Genomic DNA, 25,388 nt, shown 5'->3' on the forward strand with positions numbered 1-25,388 from the left:
CTGGGCTCTATCTCCTTATATAAGCTGCCCACAGGCAATCCCAAAAGAAAGGCTGATGCTGTCTTTAGGGTTAAGGTAGCTGTGGCTGCCTCTCTGCTTTCACAGCTCAATGGCCTTGCTTTCCCAGTTCTGGTCATGTGAGCCAGTGCCTCTAGCTCAGATCTTTGGGACCTACTAATCATTTCCTTCCTTTGGGTATATTTGTAGGTCCATTTTGGGGGAAGACATGCTGCTTCACTGGATTTGCCATTTTGCAATCTCCTCCTGGCTCAGCCAGATCCTTTCAAGTATATAAGATTGGGAACTGTTCTCTGTTCACTTGATGGGAAGCCATTATGCCAGGCCTGGGCTCCAGGAGGTCTCTGGTCCCATTGATGGCTATGTCCCCTAGTTAGGGCTCCCCCCTTGCTTTAGCAAGACCAAATGCATTCCTCTCTGCATCCCCAGGAGAGTTAGCCCAGCCGCCAGGAACGCGCCCTCATTAAGCGGCAACGGAAACAGGATTTCTCAGGCAGACACATTTTCACAGCCTCCTAAAACTCAGTGCAAATTAATTAAGAACATATTTTATCAGCTACAAGATTCATCTCCAAGTACAACTAACTCCTGAAACAAGGCCCAGAGCTCAAAGCTGGGCTATATACACTGCTCCTGCTTACTATGGCACGTTTAGCCAATTAAACCCCCTCTCTTTCATGCCTCCTTTATTCTGTGGTATTTATAGCCACCCCAACGATGGCATTAGCAGTAATTACAGGCCAGCCGCTGATTCTCCATCTTGGGCCCATTGTCTCTATTTTGGCCATTATTACTAAGTTGGCAAGAACAGCCATCCATGGAAACGTGCACCCCATATTAATAAGTATAAGTACCCCAGGCAGCTGGGACACTGGGAGGTAGGGTGAGGATATGAGACTGAGGGAGCAAGCACAGTAGAAGACCATCCTGCTCTCTTTATTAATCCTGTAATTTCTGTTCTTGGTTAGATAGGACCCTGTTCCTGACTGGGCCCCACTCATGGCACCAGCCCTAGTTTCTATTCTCTGGAAAGTCAGTTCACCTGTTAAGTGATACTCAGGGTCCTGAATGCTTGGGTGTCCTGGTAGTATGTGCTAGGAGAAAGAACAATGGATTTGGATTCTGAAGATCTGGGTTGGAGTCAGGGCCTTGTCACTAACTGGCTATGGGACCCTGCGCAGGTAATTTTTACAAAATAATCTCAGCCATACAGGATCTGTGATTCTGGACCCTTGGGATCTTAGGAAGCCTAGTTGCAGGGCAGGCTGTTGTGTCTTGTGCAGTACATAGATAGCAGTCCCTATTTTTAATCTCACAGCTCTGAAATTCTCTATGAAACTGGATTGAAAGAGAAAGGCCTTGGTATCAGCTCAGTGGCCCTGGATATTGCTTTGTGGGAGCACTGAATCAACCAATCCTTTCCTTTGTCTGCATCTCAGTCAGGCCCACCCAGCCTATAACTCAGCCCAAGCTCATCAGGAGCTTACCCTGGAAACGGAATAACCCTTTGAGCTGGGTTTACCTGGCCTGGGATGGACTCTGGATTCTGGGCTGGGCTGGGTTGCACACTTGGAGCTGGTTCTGGGCTGGGATCTGCCCTGTGCACTATGACTGGGGTAGACTCTGGACTCTGGGCAAGTCCTAACAATATTATAGCTAAAGTGACCTGAATAGAGGGAGAAGACTCAACAGAGCAGAGGAGACATGCAGTGTTAGTGAGGGAAAGCCATTATTCTCATGGCTGATTTTACTTCTCTTTCCACATCCAGCTTCCCAATGCTGAGAAAAACCCATATCCCACTTTGCCTCTGACCTCACCTTCCCAAAGTCAGCAAAAGATAATGGATCAATCCTTTCTGCCATGGAAATCTTATCTATTCCTCTACCTCTAAGTAGATATACCCAAATTTCCTCTAGCCTCCATCTCTTCCTAGAATCACAAATTAGAATCTCTATCAGACATCTCCTACTGGCGTCCCATAAATCGTCCAAAACCAAGATGTCACAAACCAAGGACACCATCTCTTCCTCTCAAATCTTCTACTTTCTCCTGATTCAGTCAAGGGCAGCTCAGTGTTCTTTCCCCTTCATCACCCTGGCCAGAGAGCATATGGGTGATCTGTTTCTCAAAGTGTCCATGGTCAAATAGTGAGAAGCTATGTATCTCCATGGGTGAAAATTTGTGGCATAAAGAGTATCCATGAGTCCAAGTGCAGGCTACCCCCGATTGTTCTTCCCATTGCTAATCTCCTGTACTTCCTCTCCATGGTGGAGCAAAATTTGGCTATCCACCTCTTGGTCCTCATGAACTTCCTTGCTTAATTCCTGTAATCCTCTTCCTGTCTCCCGAACTGTGCTAACTATGGGTGTTCCCTTGACAGCCCCTCAAAACTTCCCTTGGCTCCCAAACATATCACGTTCCTCTGCCTCCTAAGCAATGTTTTTACTTTTGTTTCCAAAGTTATTTCTCCCTCTAGCCCCAGATAAGGAAAACTTTCTTTTGAAAGAAAGGAAGGAAGAAAAGAAGGAAGAACGGGCTATCTATACATGAACCATTCCTGAAAATGGTTGATTTTCAGATTTGTGATATGTATAAATTATAATGCACTCATTTTTTCATATAGTATTAAATATGGGCTTTCTCCTTCTTCCTTCCCTCCCTCCCCTCCTTCTGTCTCTCTGTCTCTGTCTTTGTTTCTCTGTCTCTCTACCTGACTTTGTCTCTCTGCTTCTGACTTGTTTCTGGCTCTCTCTTGTATCTCTCTCTGTCTCTCTGCCTTTGACTTTGTCTTTTTTTCTCTCTCTGTCTCTCTCTGTGTCTCTGTTTCTCTCTCTCTCTCTCTCTCTCTGTCTCTCCCTGCCTCTCTCTCTCTCGGGCCTTCTCACCATCTCTCCCCAGAGAACTCCCTTGGGGATCACTGTCTAGTTCCACTTGCCTAGGATGGTCTATGATTGACTGAAGTAAATATCCAGAAGCTGTTGAGACTAACCCAGTTCTCTCAGAATTTTCTCCAGAAACCCCTGCCTGTTTCCCAAATGTTTCGCATTTTCTGGAGCCCAGCTGGTTTCTCTCCTGGTGAAGGAGTTTACAGTCTAGGTCAATGTGCCTACCTTGGGCATCTTGCGCAGATTGGGTGAGAGTTTGAGGGACGTAATCTGACCACGATCATCCCCGACAATAATGATAGGGTGGATAGCATTGAATTGCACATGGGTGATCTTATTTTTCTTCTTTGCCACTACTGGCTGGTTGCAGATTGACTCATATTTATTGATGACCAGGTCGAACACGTGGGCCTGGAAGGAGGAAACATTGAAAGATGTGTTTTTGACAATAAAAAACCAACAAACCAGATCAACCATCAGAATCATGAGGTAATAGTAACTGGTATGTAAATAAAGGTGTGGCTCAGGCAAGGGGTGCTTTGGGTGACAGGACCATGAACAGCAAGGATCTGTTTCACAGAACATTGTCAGGGGGCCTTAGAATTCATTTCATCCAAGCCCCTCTTTTTTCTAAACTGCGGCCTAGACAAAATGATTTGTTTTATGATCACACAGAAAATTAGTGCCCTATCCAGGATTAGAATTGGCCTCCATATAAATTTTCTTTTAAACCCAGAGTAATTCATTTGGGCAAAGTCCTGATGGAGGGACTGCCCATCAGAGGCTGCTATTGCCATGTAGTAAACACTAAAAAGATCTAAATCCATTTGATTAGGGCTTCTTAGCTTGAAGCTCACAGGCCTCCAAGAGGTCTCTGGATAGATTTCAAGGAGTCTTTGAACTTAGATGAGAAAAAAAAACTAAAATAAAATCAACACAACATCTTTATTTGGTGCAATGGAAGGAACATTCACTCTGGAGTTAAGGATCCAGCCTCAATTCTTGCCTCTGATGTTTATTACCTGTGAGATTTTAGGCAAGTCACAGCTTCTTAGGGCCCCACTTTCCTCATCTTTAAAGTAAGGGAGGCGTGAAACAGATGTTCTCCCAAGTACTTTCCAGTTCTGAGTACCTCTGTGAGAAGCCCTTCCTTCTTCAGAAACATCCTTCTAATCAGTATGCCCTGGTATTCAAAATTTCACCATGAAAACTTTATTTTCTTTGGATTAAGGAATCAGTATGTTCAGACAAGTCCCTCTGAATAGGGCTGAGTTGGATTCAGTCTAGTGTGAGATCTTCCTAAACACTTTGCTATCTAGGAGATCACTGAGTATCCAAGGACAAGTGGGAAGTCCACCAGAGACAGGCTTTGACTTAAGAATGTTTCTGTGGGCCAATCCTTCTCCCACTCTGGGCCTGGGAATGATTGCCAACCACCAGTTACTTGCTGTTCAACCTCTTGAGAGGCAGGAAGGTGTTGGGCTTTTGGATCTGCCCCTTTCTCCTCATCTGGGCTCTCTTTCAAGATGAGAGCTTTGGAATGGACGGTCTCTAAGGTTCCTTTTAGCCCTGAATCCTGTGAGGTATGAGATGCCACCATCAGATGCTGCCCTGCCAAAGGAGGGGGACTTTGGGCATTGAGCAGCACAGGAGAGGAGCCAAGAGGAGGAAGATCAAGGATGGAGCCGAGTGTGGTCATTCAGAGCCCCTCAGCACAGATCATCTAGTGCCCCTCCAGTCTCCCTCCTTGCACACACACTCACATCGAGCTCACTACAGCTGCCAAATCTTAGCTTATGGTGTTCTTGGAATATCTCCTTTTTTCTCTCTCCATCCCTTCCCCCCAACTTGGCTTGGTCAGATCTCCAAACCACTGCTATTTTCCCTACCCCAGACCTTAGGGACCATCAGGGCTCCTTTGACAGTCCTCTTTGCCCTCCTCTCAGCTGGATCAGGAGACTCCCAAGCTCGGCTATGGACTTAGATCAATCAGAGCTAATGGGGTGAAGGATTGGGAGAGGCTACCCTGGAAGTGTTCAGGCTAAATCGTCTGCTTGGAGAAAGCTCAACATACATTCATGCATTCATTCATACATTAGTCATTAAGCGCTCATTAAGCACTTGTAATGTGCTCCAAAGTATACTAAGTGTTAGGGATTCAAAGAAAGGCAAAAAACTGTCCCTGCTTTCAAGGAGCTTACTTTCTAATGAAGAAGATGACCTGCAAAAAACTAGGTACCTATATTCAACATAAATAGGAGGCAATTTCAGAAGCTTAATCAGGGCCAGAACAGACTCATGCATTGCCAAATCCTTCCCTACCTTACTATCTGAAGCTCCAGACCTTGTCACCTCAGCCTGACAAAAGTGAACTTGGGAGATGGGGGTTGGTGACTCTTACCTTCCCATCAGTGGTGACTGCAGCAAAGACCGTAGAGGAATAGGGGGCCCAAGCCACATCACCCACAGCAGAATTCAAGTCATAGATGAACATGGGTTTCCTGAAACAATGAGACAATAAAGCAGAGGGAAAAATAAGTCAGAAAATAGCAACTGAATGCCTTTTCTGGTGGGGCTTGGGTCCCATCCCTAAGAAGATGATCCTTAAGCTGCTTCTTGGTCCCCCTCCAAGTCTTATTTGGTATTTGGTTCTCAGGTTATTTGCTCCCTCCCATCTTCCCCCCTTCCCTCACTTGATGATATGGTCCCAGAATTCCTTTTCTCTCACTTGATGGTGTGGTCCCAGATTTTCACTGTCCAGTCTGAACTGCAAGACATAAAGACTTTGGAATGGTATGGGTTCCAGGTCACTGCGTCCACTGCCATATTGTGGGCCTCAAACGTGTCAAGGAATTGGCTGGAGTAGGTTTTGGAGCACTATGGTGTAATCAGAGATCAGCAGTCACTCCTCTCCTCAGGGTAGAGGCACCTAGGTAGGCTTGGAATCAGGACCCAAGTTTAATTAATCCTATCCTAAACACATACCAGCGTTGTGATCATGAGCAAGCCTTTTAACTTCTCTATGCCTCAATTTTCTCAATTGCAAAATGAGGGTAGTGGATTTGAAGGCCTCTAGATAAACTGATAGTGCTGTGACTGTTGGAGGAGTGCTGTGACTGAAGGAGTTGGAGCCTTATCTGATCTATCTTGTCATTTGCTAGGGCAGAGAGTCAGAATGTGATCCAGGGCATTCTCCTCCTAGGCTAATCTCCCTTTCACAGCTTCCCTGTATCTGTAAAAGCAAATGATGCTTCCTGGACAATAAATAAACAAATGAATGAGTGAAAAAAAACAGGAAATCTCTCTTGTGGAGGAGACAGAAATTAAGAATATTCCTGAAATTCAGGCCAGAAAAAAATAGTTGAAGTCATTTGTTCCCTCTATCACCGTAGGAGAAGCAGAGTGAAGGCTCCTCAAGGTCAGGGCCATGTTAGGGCCCCTCCCAGCTGACAGGTAGAGGGAGAAACATAGACCCCATGGGAAAAGAGGAACAAAAGAGTGCTTAATTTGTTTCTCTGGAAGGGAGACCTCTAGTTAGTATGCCTAGGTTTGATCCATCCTTGACCCTGTCAACAGAGTCTATTCAGCATTTCTACCCATCATTTAAATGAAAGCAGAATTGGTGGGCTTAGCCTATCTGACAATTACACAAAGCTGAGAAGAACTAACACATCTGATGGAGTCAGGATCCCCCCCAAAAAAAATCCTGAAAAGTTAGGATAGACTGGATCTAGTAAAATGAAGTTTATAAGAGATCCACATAGAGTCCTTTATTTTCCTTTAAAAAAGATTAACAAATCATCTGAATCAGCATGATAGAGAGGAGACATGGCCAAATTATAGTTTATATTGAAAAGTTCTGGATTAAAATAGGAACCATTAGTGTACAGTGCCCAGCACATCATAGATGTTTAATAAATGCTAGTTGACTGAATTGCTTATCATACTAGCCAACCAAATGTGATCTTTTCTTAAAATTAAGTTTTATTTTGTTTTTAGATCTATATTCTCTCCCTGTCCTTAAGGGTAGGGACTATCTTTTTTTTTTTTTTTAAGATCTGTGTTTGTAGCTGTAGGACTTAGCACAGTGCCTGGCATATACCATATTCCTTAATAAATGCTTGTTACCTACCGTTTAGAAGAGGAGGACCCAGAATGGTGAGAAGATTGGAGAATAAAGATTGATTGAAGAAATCAAAGTGGTTAGAGCACTAACTCTGGAGTCGGGAGGACCTGAATTCAAATGTGACCTCAGACATTGACTAGTTGTGTGACCCTGGAAAAGTCACTTACTTTTCATCTACCTCCCCCTCAAAACAAGCAAAAAAGAAACTGAGAATTTCTAGTTCATAGAAGAGAAGGTTATTTGGAGAGAGGTATGATAATTGTCTTCCGGTATTTGATAGATTGTTATAAGAAAGAAGGGTTGGATTTTCTTGTTTTGCTTGCAGAGGATAGAACTAGGAGGAAATGGTAGAAGTTATAGAAGCAAATTTCCATTCTATATAAGGAAAAATTTTCAAATAATTTGTACTCTCCAAAGGTTCATCACTACAGTTTTTCTAACAGGGACTGAATTACTACTTGTCATTGATGTTGAAGACAGGCTTCCTTTCAGGCAAAGGTTAGACTAGATAACATCTGAGGTTCTTTTTAGCTCTGGAAAATTTTGTGATCTTGTCACTCCTCAGTGCCAGGGAGATGGGGCCTACTGTCTACCGTAAAATAACATGGAGAAAGAAGCCTCGCCTCACCTGAGAAGCACACAAGATTAAGACAGAACAGAATGAAATCTTCAAACCCAGAAGGGTTGCAAGGCCTTAAGACTCCAATCATGGAGAAAACCAACAAAGTGCTAGGTTTTCCTGAACCCAAGAACTGGATCAGAAGGATATTCCAGCAATGCCAAGGGATGCATCTATAAGGTTAGGACAGGGCTATGAAGTGAGAACACTGACTTTGGAGCCCAGGCACAAAATAACTTTCCCTTCCAGGGGCAGGGTCTAAAGCCAAAGTACAAACCCTGGGGCCAAAGGAAGACAAGTATTTGTTTTAGACCCAGATGAGGACTAATAAAAATAATTAATGATATAATAATTTATATTATTATATTTGTTATATTATTTATATAATATATACATATATATTACATTTATGTAGCATTCTCCATGTGCCAGGCGCTGAGCTAATAATAAACACTTTACAATTATTATCTCATGTGATCTTTACAATAGCCCTAGGAAGTGGGTACTATTGTTGTCCCTATTTCACAAATGAGGAAACTAAGGTAGCCAAAGATGAATTTACTTGCTCAGGGTCACACAGCTAGCTAGTGAGGCCAGATTTGAGCCTCCCAGATTCCCAGCATGCTGCCATGTAAGATAAATCCATGACCACAAGTCATCCTTGTGCCCCTAAAATACACATGGTTTGGGGGGCAGCATGGGGAGGGGGAAGGAAGGGAGTTTTCCCCGTGTACTCACCGGACTCACTGATGAATTTTCCATACTCTGTTAGAACCACAACCCAACTTCCCCCGGAGCCAAAGAAAGATATGGTTGGGTGCTTCCATTTTCCTTTTGCCCCACATCTCCCAGGCACAGATCAAAAGGGTGGTCTCAGTGCCAAAGGGTCACAGTCAGACCAGGAAAGACCGGGAGAGATGAGCTATGAGTGGGGTAGCCCCATGGTCCACATATGAGGAGTTAGCCAAGGGTTCTTATCTTGGGTCTCAGACATTATCTACCCCTTCCTCATCCTCTCCCTTGTCCCCTTCCCCAGTTCTTTGACAAGAGAAAATGGTCGTTGGAAATAGAAGGAAGAGGGTTGACAACTGAGAATTCAAGCCTGTCAAGGTTAGACCCCATTAATACCCAAATGTGCTTGGAAGATTCACTTTAACTCTTTGGGTCTCCGTTTCCTTATCTGTAAAACAAGGGGAATTGAATGAGAGCTACTATTGCTGTTCTATGTAATGCTGCTTTCTGTCCATTTACACTAGAGTGTTAGTGTTTAGTAATATTGTGGGTCCAGGGAGTTTTGCATTCTCATAAATGCAAGGTCTCAGTCATGAAATCCATGCCTTAATTAACCCAAAGGATGAAATCTCTGGTGCTGAGATTTCAGGCACAGTAACAGGTTGGAGTGAGTGGTGGATGGGGCTAGCTTTCTAGTCCTGCCAGCACATTAGCTTTCCTGGGCCTTCTCTCAAGCTTTGCTATACGGCTATTTGGTCCTCAGGGGCCAAGTCCTGGCAGCCCTGGCCAAGGCCCTCTTGTTCTGTTCCTCAGTCAGGGCCCTCCCCTCTTCCTGCCACCACACTTGCATACCAAGCAGATCCCTGATCTCTGGCAAAGGGGTGGCCTGGGCTTGCTGCTTCATAAGAATGCAGAGAGCCCTGTGGGTAATTAAGATAATGATTTACTTGGCTTCAGAAATGCTAATAGCAGAGCACTCTTCTGTTTTCAAAAATTGTTCTGGGCTAAAAATTAGCGAGTTACCATGTTGCTGGGGCGGGGGAAGCAAGGGGGGGCTAGCGGAGTGGGAAGGGAAGGAGGAGGATGGTTGTTAATCTTTGGTCCAAATAAAATGTTTTCAGAAATATAATGAATTGGTAGAAAGCCGTAGAGGCCCTACGAGGCCCAGCTCCGATCCCTCTTCCTCTGTGTTTTTATGTTGTTTATATATTTAATTTTTGGGGAACTTAGTGAGGCCCTCCCTACCTCCACCCCCACTCCAAAGTGAGCACCCCTCTCCCTGAACCTTTCCTGCACTTAGGATCAGTGACATGATTAGTCCTTGATCACTCACTGTCCAAAATTTGTGAATCTTGTCCCCCAAACCTAACAACTCCTTAGGGAATGGGGATACTTCTCTAGTTCCCTTCTAACCCCCACCCTTACCCCACTCCCCTCGGCATCAGACTGGGCACCCAATAGTTGTTCATATAGGCTAATTGTTGGACTGAAATCAGCTCCCAGAAGTTGGACCCTGGGTTCCTAATGGAAAAATGTTTAAGTCCTTCCACCCTCTCCCTTCCATTTAAACAGGTCCCTTCAGGAAGCTGGGGATGGCCCCTCCCACCTACTCCTTGGGAAACCTGTGACGAACCGGATTTCATTAATGAAGGCGTCTGTTTTATGTCAGCCCTTGGATCTGCCCATTTTTCTATCTGTCTTGCCTGTCTCTCTAGGGCCTTTAGCTTCCTGAGGGTGGGCCTGGGGCTGTTTAATTTTGGCTAGGGGCTTAGAGAGGAGGGATCATTGGATTTGGAGCTGGAAGAGATCTCCAAGATCAGTGCAACCTCCTCATTTTACAGATGGGGGAAATGAAGACCCAACTAATTTGTCCAAGACCTCTGATCCCCAATACAGATCTGTTCTAGGGTAGGAAGAGGCCAATAGAAGAGGGACAATAGGGACAGAGAAGGACAAAACATGTCAGCCCCTCCCTCCTTCACCCCCTTCATCTCCAGGGCCTGAGACGGAGGCTCTGAGCAGAGGGAACAAGGCCTAAAGGCCTGGCCCTGCACTCATGGTTGGGGCTTTGGATGGCCAGAGTTGCCTTACTTTGTAGATTTTACCCTCCTCGGTGCCCACGAGAAACAAGTAGTCAATCTGTTTGTGGAAGTCAAAAGCCGTCCCACAGCCTAGAAGGGAAATGCGAGTGATTAGTGCTCTGGGATCCTATCATCTGAGTCAGTTGTTAGCCTGAGCAAAGAGCTAATCAAGAACAGCCCTCAGCCCTCAGCCCCAATGGCTCTGGCCTTCCATGGATCCCTGACTGTGTTCAAAGAAAGCATGGAGAGTAGGCGGGTAGAAGGTGAGCAAGGGAAAGCATGAGGGACGAGGGACAAGGCCCTGGTGCTCTGCCCACAGTGATGGGCCCACCCAGCTGTCGGCTCTGGGATGGCCTCTCTAGGCAATCTCCCTCTCCACCAGGACACGCAGACTCCACGGGCAGCAGCCTCTTCTGCAGTACTGGGTGCTGCTAGGAGCACTGTGTTCTGCAAACAGGGCTCTACAAACAATGGCTATAATCACAAAATTCAGGATGGCTACTTTGTGAGGAACACAGGTTCCATTAGTCCATGTAACCATACCATATGCTTGCAGTGCCAAGGAGAGCAGATGTGGTAATTCCCATTCTGATCCACCCTTTTGTCTTTTCAGTATAAACCCAACCTCTTCAGCTTAGTTTTCTAGATCATTTACAATTCTTTCTTTTCCTGAATTCTCTCCCCAGTTCAGACAAAATCTCCTTGATCATGCATGTACCCCTGCTTGCCTCAGTGACAGAATAAATAGAATCTCAAAACTGGCAGGGATCTTAGAGATTATGAAGCCCAAACTTGAAAACTTGAGTCTCAAAAAAGCTCACCTAAGGCCATATAACTGGACATGGCAGAGGAGAAGTAATCCTTGTCTCCTCATTCGCAGGTTGGTGTTCCTAGTGTTTACACTAGATTTTTGTCTACTTCTATTATTCCTTCCTCTCTTCTTTACTTATTTGGCATTAATTTATATGTGCACAGGCTCTTTCCTATGATAGAATGTAAGCTCCTTGAAGGGAGTGGTTTTTATCATCAGAACAACTAACAAGCAAGCAGGAGTTGGAGCCAGAAAGGAAGGAATGCCCCATAATAGAAAAAGAAAAAAAAATTTAGACTTCTTCTCTGGCATGAAGCGAAGGCCAAAATTTTTCACGTGGATTTTCCAGATCACAGGGGCCTGCACCCCTAAGCCCTGCAATGTGGAAAGGGTAACTGTATATCAAAAATGGATCTCATTGTCTTTGCTCCTAAAATTCACCCTCTAAACTTACCTATTCCTATTGAGAGTACCACCATTCTCCTAGCCTTTCAGTCTTAAAATCCTGCAGTCACTGCTGATTATTCCCTTTATTTCACTCAATATCCAATCCAATCCAATTTGGCAAGTTTTGTGGTTCCTTCCTCCACAGTGTCATTCACATCTGTTGCCTTCTCCCCACTCTCCCAGCTGTCATCCTCATTGCCTCTTGTCCAGACTACCATAATAGCCTCTTTTAATTATTCTCTCTGATTCCAGTCACCACACTCTGCAATCCATCCTCCACACATCAGCCAGAATCATTTTCCTGAGACACAAGACTGACCATGTCACTCCTTTGCTTAAAGATCTCCAGTGGTTCCTCATTGGCTCTAGGATAAGCAAAAGCTCTTCAGCCTGATACTTAAAGCTTGCCACCATCTGGCTCCCAGTACCTTTCCAAATCTTAAATTTATGCTACTCCCCTTCATGGACTGGATGTTCCAGTCAAACCTGATGACTGGCTATTCATGAGCGCCATCTTTTATAGCCAGGCAGTGGCACAAATCATCTCCTGTGGCTGGAAGGCACCATCTCAGACTCTTAGAATTCCCGTCTTCCTTCCAGATTTAGTTCAGGTATCATGCCCTCCATGAAACTTTCCCCAAACCTGCCAATTGTCAGTTCTTGTTCCCAGCTCAATTTACCTTCTACCACACTTATTTAGGGGTGAGTCATATCTCTCCAAGAATAAAAAGACTCCTTGAGGACAGGGACTGTCTTTGTATCCTCAGCACCGAGCACAGGAAGACTAGGGCCTGGGGATAGGGCCTGGAAAGGGACTATATTAATATTGTTGTTATTCTCTCTGTGACCCCATTTAGGATCCTGGCAAAGAGGAGGGAGTGGTTTGCTATTTCTTTCTCTAGTTCATTAGACGGATGAGGAAATGGAGGTAAACAGGGTTAAGTGGCTTGACCAGGAACTATCTGAGGCTGTGTTTGAACCCAGGAAGAGGCATCTGCCTGACTCTAGGCCCAGCAGCACTTGTCATGCCCCTAATCCCTTGATGCCATTCCGGGATGGCTCCCAGAGTTTCCTTATCATAGGAAGCCATCTGACTACCTATTACCTCCCACTTTTTAAAATCCATTTACAATTGGGCTTGCTTTACTATTCTATAAGCTTCTTTCCCTAGTACCTCCTGGTCTGGGACCCTCATAACAATCTGTCTCATTTTCCTAACTTTCTACTCCCTCTAGAGCAGAGTTCTGTCTCTCTTCCCACCTGTAGGCCTGCTACAAGGTGAGGTCTTAGCCAAAATTGTCCCCATTGGGCGCCACTTGTTACACCCCTATGGACTACTCTAACCTGGTAGCTCCTCTTTGAGCTACTCTTAATGCCCATCTATCCCCAGCACGGCTAGGCCACACTTACCTGTCTTCGGGCACCAACCCGGATCCCACAGAGACAGACCACCAGTAGGTAGGGGTGAAGCGAAAGAGAACTTTATTCTTAGATAGCATATATTTATACCCTGCTGAGGTTCTGGGGGAAGGGGAGGTCCTCTGGGAACCTGGCATAAGGGACTGGCCCCAGAAGAAGGGAGGCGTGTTAGGTTTTGAGAGCACTAAGGAGGGAGACGTGGTACCTGGGGTCAGACACCGCCTCCTGGGGCTGTGCCCCACCTCCACATAGGATTTGCCTGGCCTAGGTACCTCTCATCCCTCAGGTCCTCCCACATGCCTTGAACTGCATTCCTTGCTTCTAGAGGCTTTTTAACCCTTACAGAACTCCCAAGGAGTCCACTTATACCATTCTCAACAACTTATCTACACCCTGTAATTTTAGAGAAACACCCAGAATCACACATTTAGATGTGTCAGAGGCAGGATTTAAGCCAGGTGTTCCTGGCTTTGAGACCAGCTCTATATATACTTTGCCATACTGCCATTGCTGTGTACATAGTAGGCACTTGCTAAATGTGGAATTAAATTGGATATCGTGGCTTTGGTAATATTATCTCCAAAGCCCAGAGGTTGCTGGGATTGAGAGATTATAGAAATCCTAATGAGGGACATATGGGAAGGGGAAGGAAAATAGCTATGAACTTTATATAATCAAAGGGCCTAAATGTTGGAAGGGATCTCAAAGGCCATTTAATACAATCCAGACCTGAACAGGAATCAAATGGGCCTGTAGCCTTTTTCTTGAAGACATCCACTAATGATCAAAACATCTCACTTACTCTGGGATAGCTCCAGTTAGGAAATTTTCCTTTATATTTGCAATTCAAAACCTGCCCCTCTTCAATTTCTACCAATAACTCCTAATTTTGCTATCTGGAGTCAAACAAAATAAATCTAATTCTTCTTTGACATGAGAGTCCTTCAAGTACTTGAAGGTACTATCAGATTTTTCCTAAGTCTTCATTCTTTTCACTTGAAAGTGCTTTCTTTGACTCTTTTCTCATGTGAACATTATAACCATTCTATGAAGTTTTGGGGTTTGGGGCATTATGTCCATTTTACAATGGTTTGTAGTTAAGTGACTTGTCAATAGTCAAAAAGCTAGTAAATATAAGGATCAGAATTTGAACTCAGATCTTATGGGTTTCAAGTCTATCATGCTAGCAACTAAGGCACAATGCCTTTCCTAATTTTTGTATGGTATTACTTTGAATGTCCTCACTGTCCTTATTATGTTTCCAATAAAACCACTATTCCATGGGAAAGGATTTACTTTCTGAAATCTGCTTCTGACTATTCTCAATTTTCAGGATATTTCTACATCATCATATTTCTTGATAGCTCCTTCATAAATGGTGAAAGTAAGAAAAAATAGTTTTCTTTAACCTATCAGCAACATGTCACTTTTCTAACATAGCATTACCAAAGTCAATGTTTAAATTTAAATTGCATTTTTGATATCTGAATAATTTGAGAAAACTTTATAAATCTCTCTGCCTGGGCAATTTCCTCATATACATAGTGAGTGTGGGCATCCCTGATCACACACTGTCCTATACTATTCTGTTTCATACCTCTGAGTATTGTCTTTCCAACCTATGAGCTCTTAGTGGATAGGATCTGGATTTTTTTTCTTTCCTTCCCTTTCTCCTTCCTTCCCTATTTTTCCTCTTTTTTTCCTTTTCTCCTATCTGCCTTTCTTCCCTCCCTCCCTTCGTCCTTCCCTCCCTTCCTCTTTCCCTTCCTCCTTCCCTCCCTCCCTTTTTCCCTTCCTTCCTTCCTTCCTTCCTTCCTTCCTTCCTTCCTTCCTTCCTTCCTTCCTTCTTTTCCTTCTTTCCTTCCTTCCCTCCCCCTTTTCTTCCTTCCATTCTTTATCCCTCTCTCTTTTCTTTCCTTCCTTTCTCTTCTCTCCCCAGTGCCTGGCACTCAGAGACTGTGCTCAGTTATTACATGTATTCTGTTCCCCTAGGGTGAATTTTAATCTGAAACCCCGTTCAAGGCAGACAGTTCCCCAAACTGTAGATACAGGTAAAAGACTAGAAACTAAAGGTAGACTATTCAGGCAAGAAGGTTCATTATCACAGCAACTAATAAGCAAGCAGGGTCAGAGCCAAGAAGGAAGGAGTGCCCAACATCTGGAAGCACACGGCACAATGGAGTGGTGTCAGGATGTGGGGGGTTAAAAACAAACAAATGTGTTATAAATTTTGGCAACAGTTCTGGAAAGCAGAGGTCCAAACAGGTTTGACCTTATGTAGAGAGATTGGTGTCCAATTCTAATTTGCTCACTGTGGTAACGATTCCTTTTGAATGCTGTTGACAGTTTCAGTCTAATTCTCTAGTTCCAATCTTCTCTAGTGCTTCTGAATGAGCTTCAGCTATGGCCAGCTCTTGGCCACTTACAGGGAAACAGTTGAGTTTGTATGGGGTAGATAAGTGTAGGCTTGATAATTCAATGTTCAGCCTCCAAAATAAGATTAAAAGCTTGGCTCTCGGGGAACTCACTAGAGAGACTTATCCATCCTCTTCAAAAATGAGGAACAATAATAACAGAGTGGAGAGGTCCTAGATTGAGTATGGCAAGCTCTAGACTTGGTTGGAATGTTGAGCCCTTCAGGAAGGGGAGAAATAGTACTCTTAACAACTAGAGTGAATTTTAATCTGAACAGTCTGATTTTATCTCCAAGTCAGTAATCCTGTGAAGCCCTTTAAAACATGGGACTGCACCACGGGAGGTTATTTCAAAGTCCAAACACAAGGCTAGACAATCCTGATTCAAGCATTGCTACAAACTTAACCTTTGTTTTTAATGGAGGAATTTTCAGTTTTAGTCTCTAAAGAGACACATCTCTAAGTACCTGGGTCTGTATAGCTTATACGTTATGAAGGAGATTTCAAATCACATTTCAAGAACCAAGCCGTGGTCACTGACATTACAGATTGATCTAAGACTTCTAGCAAGAACCTGCAGGTAGAAGCTAGAGGACTGGTATTCCAGTATTGTCCCTGGAGCTTTGTGAATTTATAATGGTCTCTTTGTGAAAAGAGGAACTCAGAAATTCTCAGAACCTGTGCTAAAAGTGATAAGGCAGGATATTGAGCCATTTGCTTTCAGGAATATTCAGTTCCTTGTGCATTGGAGAAGATTAGAGCTCCAAGAGAAATTCATTCTGGAGAGAAACTAGGCCCATAGATTTTAGTTCTGTGCAGCTTAGGGAATGTCCCAATTTATCCTTGACTTGGACTTCTGGGACTTGTTTGAGGTTTTTCTCAGCTTTCACAATTTGTTAAACTCATCTCACAGAGAGGAACCAGGTTCCAGAAGCCCAACCTTCATCTTCCAGAGTTATTGCAAATGCCCCTTGATTCATAACAAGAGATTCTACACCATGCAGGAAAGCTTGGGGTGAGTTTTGTGTTTCTTTTCCTTCCCCCCATCCCAATAAGTTATTGGGCTTACTCCCACTGATGCTACTACTAATACCACCTAAAGGATGTAATTCAGAAATACTAATCAAGGCATATTTTGAGTTAGATGCTCAGCATGACCATAGGATTGAGAAGACTGACAGTTCAGGTAGGGCTAGAATAAAAAATAAGCCTATATTTAGGTCTAGATGCATAGACTAGTTAGTACATGCCTGCTGCAAGAACCATGGATCCCACCTGGGTCTGAAACCTCATAGAAGTTTGGGAGTGATTTGCTCTATTAACTTTGGCCTAGTCTATATTCTCCCTATGACAAAGGCATCTATCCAGTTTAACCTCCTCTTCTAATTAATGCCATATGAAATCATTATTTTTTTGGTTACAAACTCCTTTCCCCTAACACCATTCCCCTAATATTTATTCTTAGTAATGTATCTTCCCAGTGCCTATTTTTCTCTTTTTATCTCTCCCATAGTACTCTCTGGAATACCTATTCCACTGTCAATACATTCCATTTATTTCTTTATTTCATATTTCATATTTCCTCCTGAAAATTAGTTTCCCCCAGAATTTATGATGACTCGCCATACCTCTCATTTCCCATTTTTGTCCAGTTGGTCACCCAGCTCTCACCTATGGCTCCAAGAAGCTGTACATGCAGCAACTATACCTGGGTAAACCATTTCAGCAGATGGGTTGAATAAAATTAAGGGTAAACAATAGACCTCCTGATCATTAATGAATTGGTGGATGTCTACCCCGAGCATGTGGAGATTTCCCCTGGCAGAACAGGTAAATGAGAACAATGTTCTCCCTGCCACAAAAGTGTCTGAAAGCAGTACTGTGGACCACTGCAGAGTTTGGTCAGACATCTAAGACGCTGAGATATTCTGCTGCATTTCCGGCCAATGCAGTCATCCTGACTTTTGTCTTGCCGCTGGACTTCAAATGACTCTAGATGAGGGAGTAAGGCTGATAACTGTGCAACTCTGCCTCACTTAAATCCAATTCGCATGCAAGTCATTATCCCATAATGCCATTGGTTTTTGAAAATGAATAATAGACCTCCACCTGATATAAATATCCTTTCTCCACTCTGTATCAAATAGTATCAAATTATTTTAGTATACTAATAGTATCAAAGGGAAATAGTATCAAATGATTTGCAATTCTTTTCATCTTTCTATTAACTCTGAGCTCCCAGAGACAGTATTTCTAGCAAAATACTTCTCTGTTAGTCTCTCACCTTTTTGGGGGGGGATGTTGCTCCCTCAGTTGCTTCTTCCAATTGTATTCCCCATAGTTATACTCCATTAGCAACTGCCAGTGATTACCATTACTTATAAAAAGTAAACATTTAAAACAAGTAAATAAACTCCTATTTCATAGTCTCATACAATAAAGGCTTCAGACTCTCATGAAGGAGCTCAAGATTGGAAAGGAGTTACAGGATTACAATCTTGTGGCATATAGTCTGCAGGGTTTCAGTGGCCCGTGTTCTCCTCTATTACCTTATGCTCAGTCAGCCCAAACTGTCTCATCCCACAGTTCTGGCCCCCTTTTAGTGGTGGTTCCTCTGCATATAATACTCTTTTTCAGATAGGTATGACTTTTTACAGCTATTTCTCCAACATCATGTTCATCTCATTGGAAGCTGAGTTTCTCTGTCTCTTCAACTCAGTGAACTGACTTCTCTGGGTCACCGAGTCATGACTTATCATTCATCATCCTATCTCACTATTTCCTTTATGATTCATTCAGAGCTCATTTGTACTTCCCTGGCAGATCATGGCATTATCATGCTTCTATCAGGTCCTGCACTTTCACAGAGCATTTCTTCACACTTATATTGTTGTTACTGTATGCTTTGTTTTTCTGGTTGTTGGTTTTTTTTTTTCTTACATTATTTTATAAATGTCTTTCTAAAATTTCTTTGTATTTCTCAAAAAAAATCATCTCAATTGCAATATGATATTCTATTACATGAATGTAGTACAATTTATTTAACTATTCCCCCGAACATTTGGGCAACTTCTCTTTTTTATAATTATATACAATGAATGCTGCTTTGAAAATTTGGATAACTCTTTTACTTCTTCTACTCTCTCATCTGCTGGTTTGTATAACACCATTTTCTCTAGTTTTCTTCCTAATTTTTTTGACTCTCCTTTTCAACCTTCTTTGCTGGCTAACCCTAACCCTAACCCTCTTCTTCCTATCTCTCAAGACTCTGGTCTCAGTTATTTTCTCTCCTTCACACCCTCTCTTTATCTACTGTCATGACTTCAATTACCACTTCCACCTCAAATTTCTATTTCCAGTTCCACTCTTAAACCTTCCTACGATCTATTTCCACTTGAATGTCCCACTGATATCCCAAACTCAATGTGGTCAAAACTGGACTCATCTTACTTCTCAAACTTGCCCTCTCTCCAAACTTCCCTATTTCTGTTGAAATCCTCCCATTTACATGGGCTTGGAAACTCTTCTAACTTTAATGCCTTCCTTCTTCCTTGATCCTTTGAATCCACCAAATGCTAAATTCTGTTGTGTCTCTAAAAAATCTCTGTTCTGTATATATTCCTTTCTGTTTACACTAAGTTTAGCTCCCCATCAGCTCTCTGTCTGGCTATTATTATAATAGGTTTGTCTCCCTCATATTTTCCCCATTCTTCAAACCAGTGGTATCAAACTCAAATAGAAAAGGGGACCACTAAAATCTTACATAAGGATCCCTGTCACCCATATTGACTTAGAAAAACTTCACATTAACATTATGTTCTATTGCATTTTATTTCTTAATTTTGTTAAATATTCCCCCCTTATATTTTAATCTAGTTCAGTCCCTACTTGTTGCTGGTCATAATATGGCCATTAATTGGGTTTGATACCTCTACTGTATCCCACTTCCAAAGTCATTTTCCTAATGTATATTATATTGTATTTATATTAATGTGTAGACTATAATGTATATACTATATATATATATACCATGTATATACTATAAAGTATAGTAACGTATAACATATATTTATATATGATGTATAGTATAAATTAATGTATTTATATTAATGTATGCTAACACACCCACCCACCCACCCAAAAACCCTTCAGGAGTCCCTACTGGTCACTTAATAAAGTACAGACTCATAAGCCTGACATTTAAAGCCTCTGCCATCTGGTTCCAGCTCCCTTCCGTAGCCACATCTTCAGGACTCTGTGTGTTTTATGCCCTGGCCAAACTGAGTTATTCACTGTTCTGTGATTTTATCCTGCCCTCTCCTGCATAGAGTGGTTTCCTCTAAACTCCTACTGACAACTTTTTCTTCCCTCAGGGTCCAAATTTAGCACTACCTCCTGCATTCATAGAATTTCTTAATTCTCCTAGCTGGAGATTATTCCTCCCTCCTTGCATCACTCAGGTCATCTAAGTCTGACTTACTTTGTCCGTTTAATCATTTTCTAACTTGTATTACAGTTATTCATGTCTAGGGCTCATCCCTCCCCCACTAGACTGTAAATTTCTTGAGATGATGGTTCAAAAAGGAACATATGAGGAAGTTGGAAAGGTGGTTTGGGACTGGGTTGTAAAGGGCTCTGAAGGTGTGACTGGGTTTCTGCTACCTGCAAATGAACCTCTGTAACCCACATTCTCTTCTATGAAGATCTATACCTGTTGTCTGACATTGGCTTGTTACCAACTGCCCATCTGTCCACACCTCTTCTTCTGGCCTGCTTCTGGACCCTTTACTAATTATCTGCCCTACTCCTGATTAAGGGGCACTTCTAAAGAGTCTCCAGGTCCTGGGGGTCTGATTTATACCACTATTAGACCAAGCCATGGTTCATTTAATCATTTAATGATCATTAAGTGCTTTACCATGTGCCCTGAAGATACAAAAAACAACAATGAAACAGGAACCTGTCCTCAAGGAGTTTTCACTTTGGGGGACTCTTCCCCACAGTGAGCAGTCCCAGCAGCCATGTACTCCTCCCAGGCCAATAGTAAGGATTGTCTCCCAGGCTCCATGTTTCTGTGGAGGGACAAACTTCACAAATCAGTCACAGGCCCAGGAGCTAGGTTCATCTTGGCCTGACCTTGGAACCAGACCATCTTTACTGGCTTCATTCAGTTTGGCTGTCTTCCTCCATGACAATATTGCCTGACATGAGCAGAGGTTGTCCTGGTTTTTCTAAGAAGTCTGTTTGTAACTAGTTTCTAAACTGCATAAAAAAATCAATTTTTACCCATTTTTCCCAGTTAAAGGAAACTTTGGTTTAAAAGTTTCTTGCTTCCCTTGGCACTAAGCAGAGTACCTAACACATAGTAGGTGCTTAATAAATCTTAGTTGACTTGACTTACCTTGGCCAAGATCCTTGACCTCTCTAGGTCTTATTGTTTCCCAATCCTAGTTATTCATTCCCTCTGGCCCCCAACCCCTGATACCCGATACCCCTGGGGGAGACAAACTACTAACATTTGCCTGTGTTCCAGGGATATAGGATGGTTGGGAATACAGGAAGAAGGAGTTAATACAAGGACATAATGAAGGTTCAGGGTCTCAGCCACAGGGGGAAGAGAGGCTTATTTGAGACTGCCCTGCTACCTCATGGCCTCAGGCCTTATGGACAAGGCCAAGGTGTGGACAGAGGCCCTGCAGCTATAAACTGAGGGTGAGATGAGCAGATGGTGCAGTTTGAGGCAAACTCAATAGGCTTGTGGCTGGCCAGGGCTCTTACCCACTGTGTACACATTCAGTTCCTCTGGACCTACAGTCGTTGTCCCCTCCACTTTTAGCTTGATGATATCTGTGTGCATCAGCTCATTCTGTGGGCAGAAAAGATGGAGGTGTCATTACTTATTCTGGGCTCCACTGGGTAGTGTTCCCACATATTATGATGGCTCAGGGAAGATGGACCTGGGGATCCTTGCTTCTAAAGAAGTAGGGAAGAGCTTGATATTCTCAAGAACTCAGAGCAATGATTCTCAAACTTGTTATTCTCAAGACTCCTCTATGCTTTAAAAATTATTAGGCATTTGTGTCTACCAATATTTACTGTATCAGAAAATTTTAAATGTCTTAATATTATTATACTGGAACATAGTTTGAGAACCACTGGCTTTAAGAGGGATGCCTCATGAACAATTTCAATTTTTATGTAAGATAAATCTTGAATGGTGGAAGCCTGGCATCTAGAACATATATGGTACACTAGGTAGTCAGAATTAAGAAGAGCTTCCTTATCTCCCTCCTCCATTCTTTTCTTTCTAAGTCTCCCCCTTTCTTTTCTTTTCTTTTTCATTTTTTTTCAAGATTATACACATACATTCATTTTTTACAGCTTTCCATATGAATCATGTTGGGAGAGAAAAATTAGAACAAAAGGAAAAAACCATGAGAAGGAAAAAAGAGTGAATACAGTATGCTTCAATTTGCATTCAATCTCTCTCTGGAAATGGATGGCATTTTCCACCCAAAGTTTATTAGGATTGCTTGGGATCACTGAAATGCCAAGAAGAGCTAAGTCTATCACAGTTGGTCATCACATAATCTTGCTATTGCTACATACAATGTTTTCCTGGTTCTTCTCACTTCATTTAGCATCACTTTCTATAAGTCTTTCCAGGCTTTTGTGAAGTCAGCTTGCTCATAATTTCTTATAAAACAATAGTATTCCATTACTTTAATATACCATTAACTTATTCAGCTGATGAGCATTCACTCAATTTCCAATCCTTGCCACTACAAAAAGTGCTACTATAAATATTTTTGCACATATAGGGTTTTTTTTTTAACAGATCATTATCTGTTTGGGATACAGACCTAGTAGAGACACAGCTTGATTCAAAGGGTATGCATAGCTTGGGCATAGTTCCAAATTGCTCTCCAGAATACTTGAATCAGTTCACAATACCACCAATAATTCATTGTATTCCAGTTTTCTCACATCCCCTCCAATATTTATCATCTTTTCCTGTCATCTTAGTCAACCTAATAGGTGTGAATGGTACTTCAGAGTTGTTTAAATTTGTATTTCTCTAATCATTTTAGAGCATTTTTTCATATAACTATAGATAGCTTTAATGTGAAGCCTGGAAATTGTTTGTTCATATCCTTTGGCCATCTATCAATTGGAGAATGGCTTGTATTCTCATAGATTTGACTCAGTTCTATATATATTTGAGAAATGAGGCCTTTATCAGAAACACTGGCTGTAAAAATTATTTTTCAGCTTTTTGCTTCCTTTCTAATCTTGGTTGCATTGGTTTTGACAAGGGGAACCTAAAACTGAAGGGGGACCCTGAAACTCTCTGAAAACTCATTCAAGGAGAAATTCTCCTTGAACCCTGCCTCTGTGAGACCCACCCCAAGGAACCAAGATAAAATGGTTTATCTTGGTGGGACTAGTTGAAGTGATCTAGACATCTAGATTTCTATTGACCCCTATTGTTGGCTCAAAACCACTCCCAGTAAGTGGTCTCATCTAGGCCTGGGACCAGTGACAGCACTGAGGGAATCTCATTCGATTGAAACTTTTTTCTCAGATTTCTTTATAAAAACACCAATTTGGGGCTCAGTCCTTGCAGAGGACCTAACATGCCATGCCATGCAAAGCAGCAACCTCTGCCCGCTGAGATGATATTCTCTTTCAGCGTGACCCTCTCTTATCTCCCTCACTATTTCCCTAACGAGACTTTATACCTCTCTGTCGGGATCTCTCTACTAGAAACTTTACTTCTCTGCCGGGACCTTGCCACTAAGGAATTCAGTCTTTCTATTCATGCATAGCAAAGGCTAACTTCCCAATGCCAACAATAAACTTCTTTTTGCCAGTTTAGCTTTTCAGGTTCATCGATTCATTTACAAGGACCTCTGTGCCCCTAGAAGGGGGTTTCCAAAACTCCCTACCACTGCACTGGATCCAAAGGGGATTTAGGGGAGCCAAACTTCATTTGGTTCCCTGAACCCCGAACCTGATACTAACCTCATCATTTAACTCCCTGACCACCCTAACCCTAATCTCATCATTTTGGTTCCCTGAATCTAATCTCGTCAATTTTGTTTGTTCAAAACTTTTTTTAATGTAATCAAAATTATCCATTTTGCCTTTCATAACTATTTCTTGTTTGGTCATGAATTCTTCCCTTCTCCAAAGATCTGACAGGTAAACTATCTCTTATTCTCCTAATTTGCCTATGGTATCATTCCTTACGCCTAAATCATGTATTCATTTTGACCCTATTGTATAGGATATGAGAAGTTTGGCCTATGCCTACTTTCTGACATACTCGTTTCCAGTTTTCCCTCCAACTTTTTGTCAAATAGGGAGTTCTTATCTCAGAAGCTAGAGTCTTTGGGTTTATCAAACAGTAGATTCCTATTGTCATTGACTATTATGTCTTGTGTACTAACCTATTTCACCAATTGACTGCAAAGGCCTTTGATGACTGCCTCTTTAGAATGCAGTTTTATGTCTGGTCCTGCTAGGCCCCCTTTCTTTGTGTTTTTTTCCATTAATTCCCTTGATATTCTTATGAATCTCCTCTTTCTCTAACCCCAAGGCTATTCCTGGGCTTCTGCTACACTATTGGGCCACCAGCAGTGAGCCAAGGACTCTATTTAACTGAGGTGTGAAACCACTTCTCTAAGCCCCACTGGTTAGCAAGTTTAACTGGGAAATTTTACTAGGAAATTAATGTTAATTTGAGGACCAAAGAAGACAGGAGCATAGGTAAGATAATGTTCTGAACTGATCTGGATGATCTATGGACACCCAGCTTTTGCCTTTATCTGATGTTGCCTGCACCACCTCCCTGGCAGCATCCTCCGCCCCTTCCCAAGAAATTGTGTCCTGGTTCTGTTTGTGGGGGTGCCCCCCTCTGCCTCCAGACCAGGCAGTACTTCTCTCTTCACTGTCCTCCCACTTGAAGGAGAGAGTTCCCTTAGGGAACATCCCCAGGGTGCTTCTCTTACAGGACCCTTAACCTCTCCTGGAGTTCTACATGATACTGACCCCAACCTGTTTTTTTCTGTCCTGTTCCACCAGTCTGGTACATGTAGCAGCTAGTTGCAAAGGCCTGTTTTACCCTTTGATGGAGTTTTGATTATTTATCTATTATTCAGAAATGACTAACACATCCTCAGCTCAGTGCCTGGGTAAAAACCATACAAGGTGACTTCTGGTTCTCACTTTAAGGTTTATCAAGAACTTTACATAATGTCATTTAAAACATAGTTATGTCTTATTACCTTGGAGGCAGGCACTACAGGCCTCCCTTTTCTAAGGAAAGAAACTGAGAATAGGAACAGTTACATAATTTGCCCCAAAGTCATGTAACTAGTATCAGAGGTGAGATTCTAACCCGGGTCTTCCTGACCCAGAGAATTGGCCATCTTGAACCCAATGTCTTTGCTTTATCATACTCTTTAACAATATCTTAAAATGCATTAAGAGTGACTGACTTTAATTCCCAGCAAGGAAAAAGTTTGTCACCTGCTAAAAATAAGAACTTGGGCAAGTAAGCTTTTAGGTCTTAGTTCATTTATAAAATGAGAAGATTGGTTTGGATCTGAGATTCTTAACCTGAGAAAAGATTTTGGGAGGGGGGTCCTGAAAACATGAATGGGGTAAAAATTCCAATTTTATTTTTTAAACTAAATTTTAAATGAAATCTAAGATTTTCTTCATATTCTTCATTAGGCTTCCAAAGAAGAACAGAATACAAAAAAGGTTAACAAACCTTAGTCTAGATAATTTCAAAGGCCTCTTTCAACTCTAAACTTAGATTGAGCAG

At 42.5% G+C, this 25,388-nt stretch overlaps 1 protein-coding gene across 1 annotated transcript in view; it reads right to left on the reverse strand.

The window, feature by feature from the left end:
• The window catches only part of DNAI1 (dynein axonemal intermediate chain 1), a 251,702-nt gene that overhangs the window by 16,736 nt on the left and 209,578 nt on the right, over positions 1 to 25,388 (reverse strand). Inside the window, exons 15-19 of the mRNA XM_003761769.4 lie at positions 21,332 to 21,419; positions 10,473 to 10,552; positions 5,633 to 5,781; positions 5,306 to 5,405; positions 3,130 to 3,315 (exon numbers count right to left, since the gene is read on the reverse strand). Of these exons, the coding sequence (XP_003761817.1) occupies positions 3,130 to 3,315; positions 5,306 to 5,405; positions 5,633 to 5,781; positions 10,473 to 10,552; positions 21,332 to 21,419 (603 nt within the window). The remainder of the gene's footprint in view (positions 1 to 3,129; positions 3,316 to 5,305; positions 5,406 to 5,632; positions 5,782 to 10,472; positions 10,553 to 21,331; positions 21,420 to 25,388) is intronic.

Source organism: Sarcophilus harrisii, chromosome 1 (genome assembly GCF_902635505.1).
Source record: "Sarcophilus harrisii chromosome 1, mSarHar1.11, whole genome shotgun sequence".
NCBI classification, from domain to species: domain Eukaryota; kingdom Metazoa; phylum Chordata; class Mammalia; order Dasyuromorphia; family Dasyuridae; genus Sarcophilus; species Sarcophilus harrisii.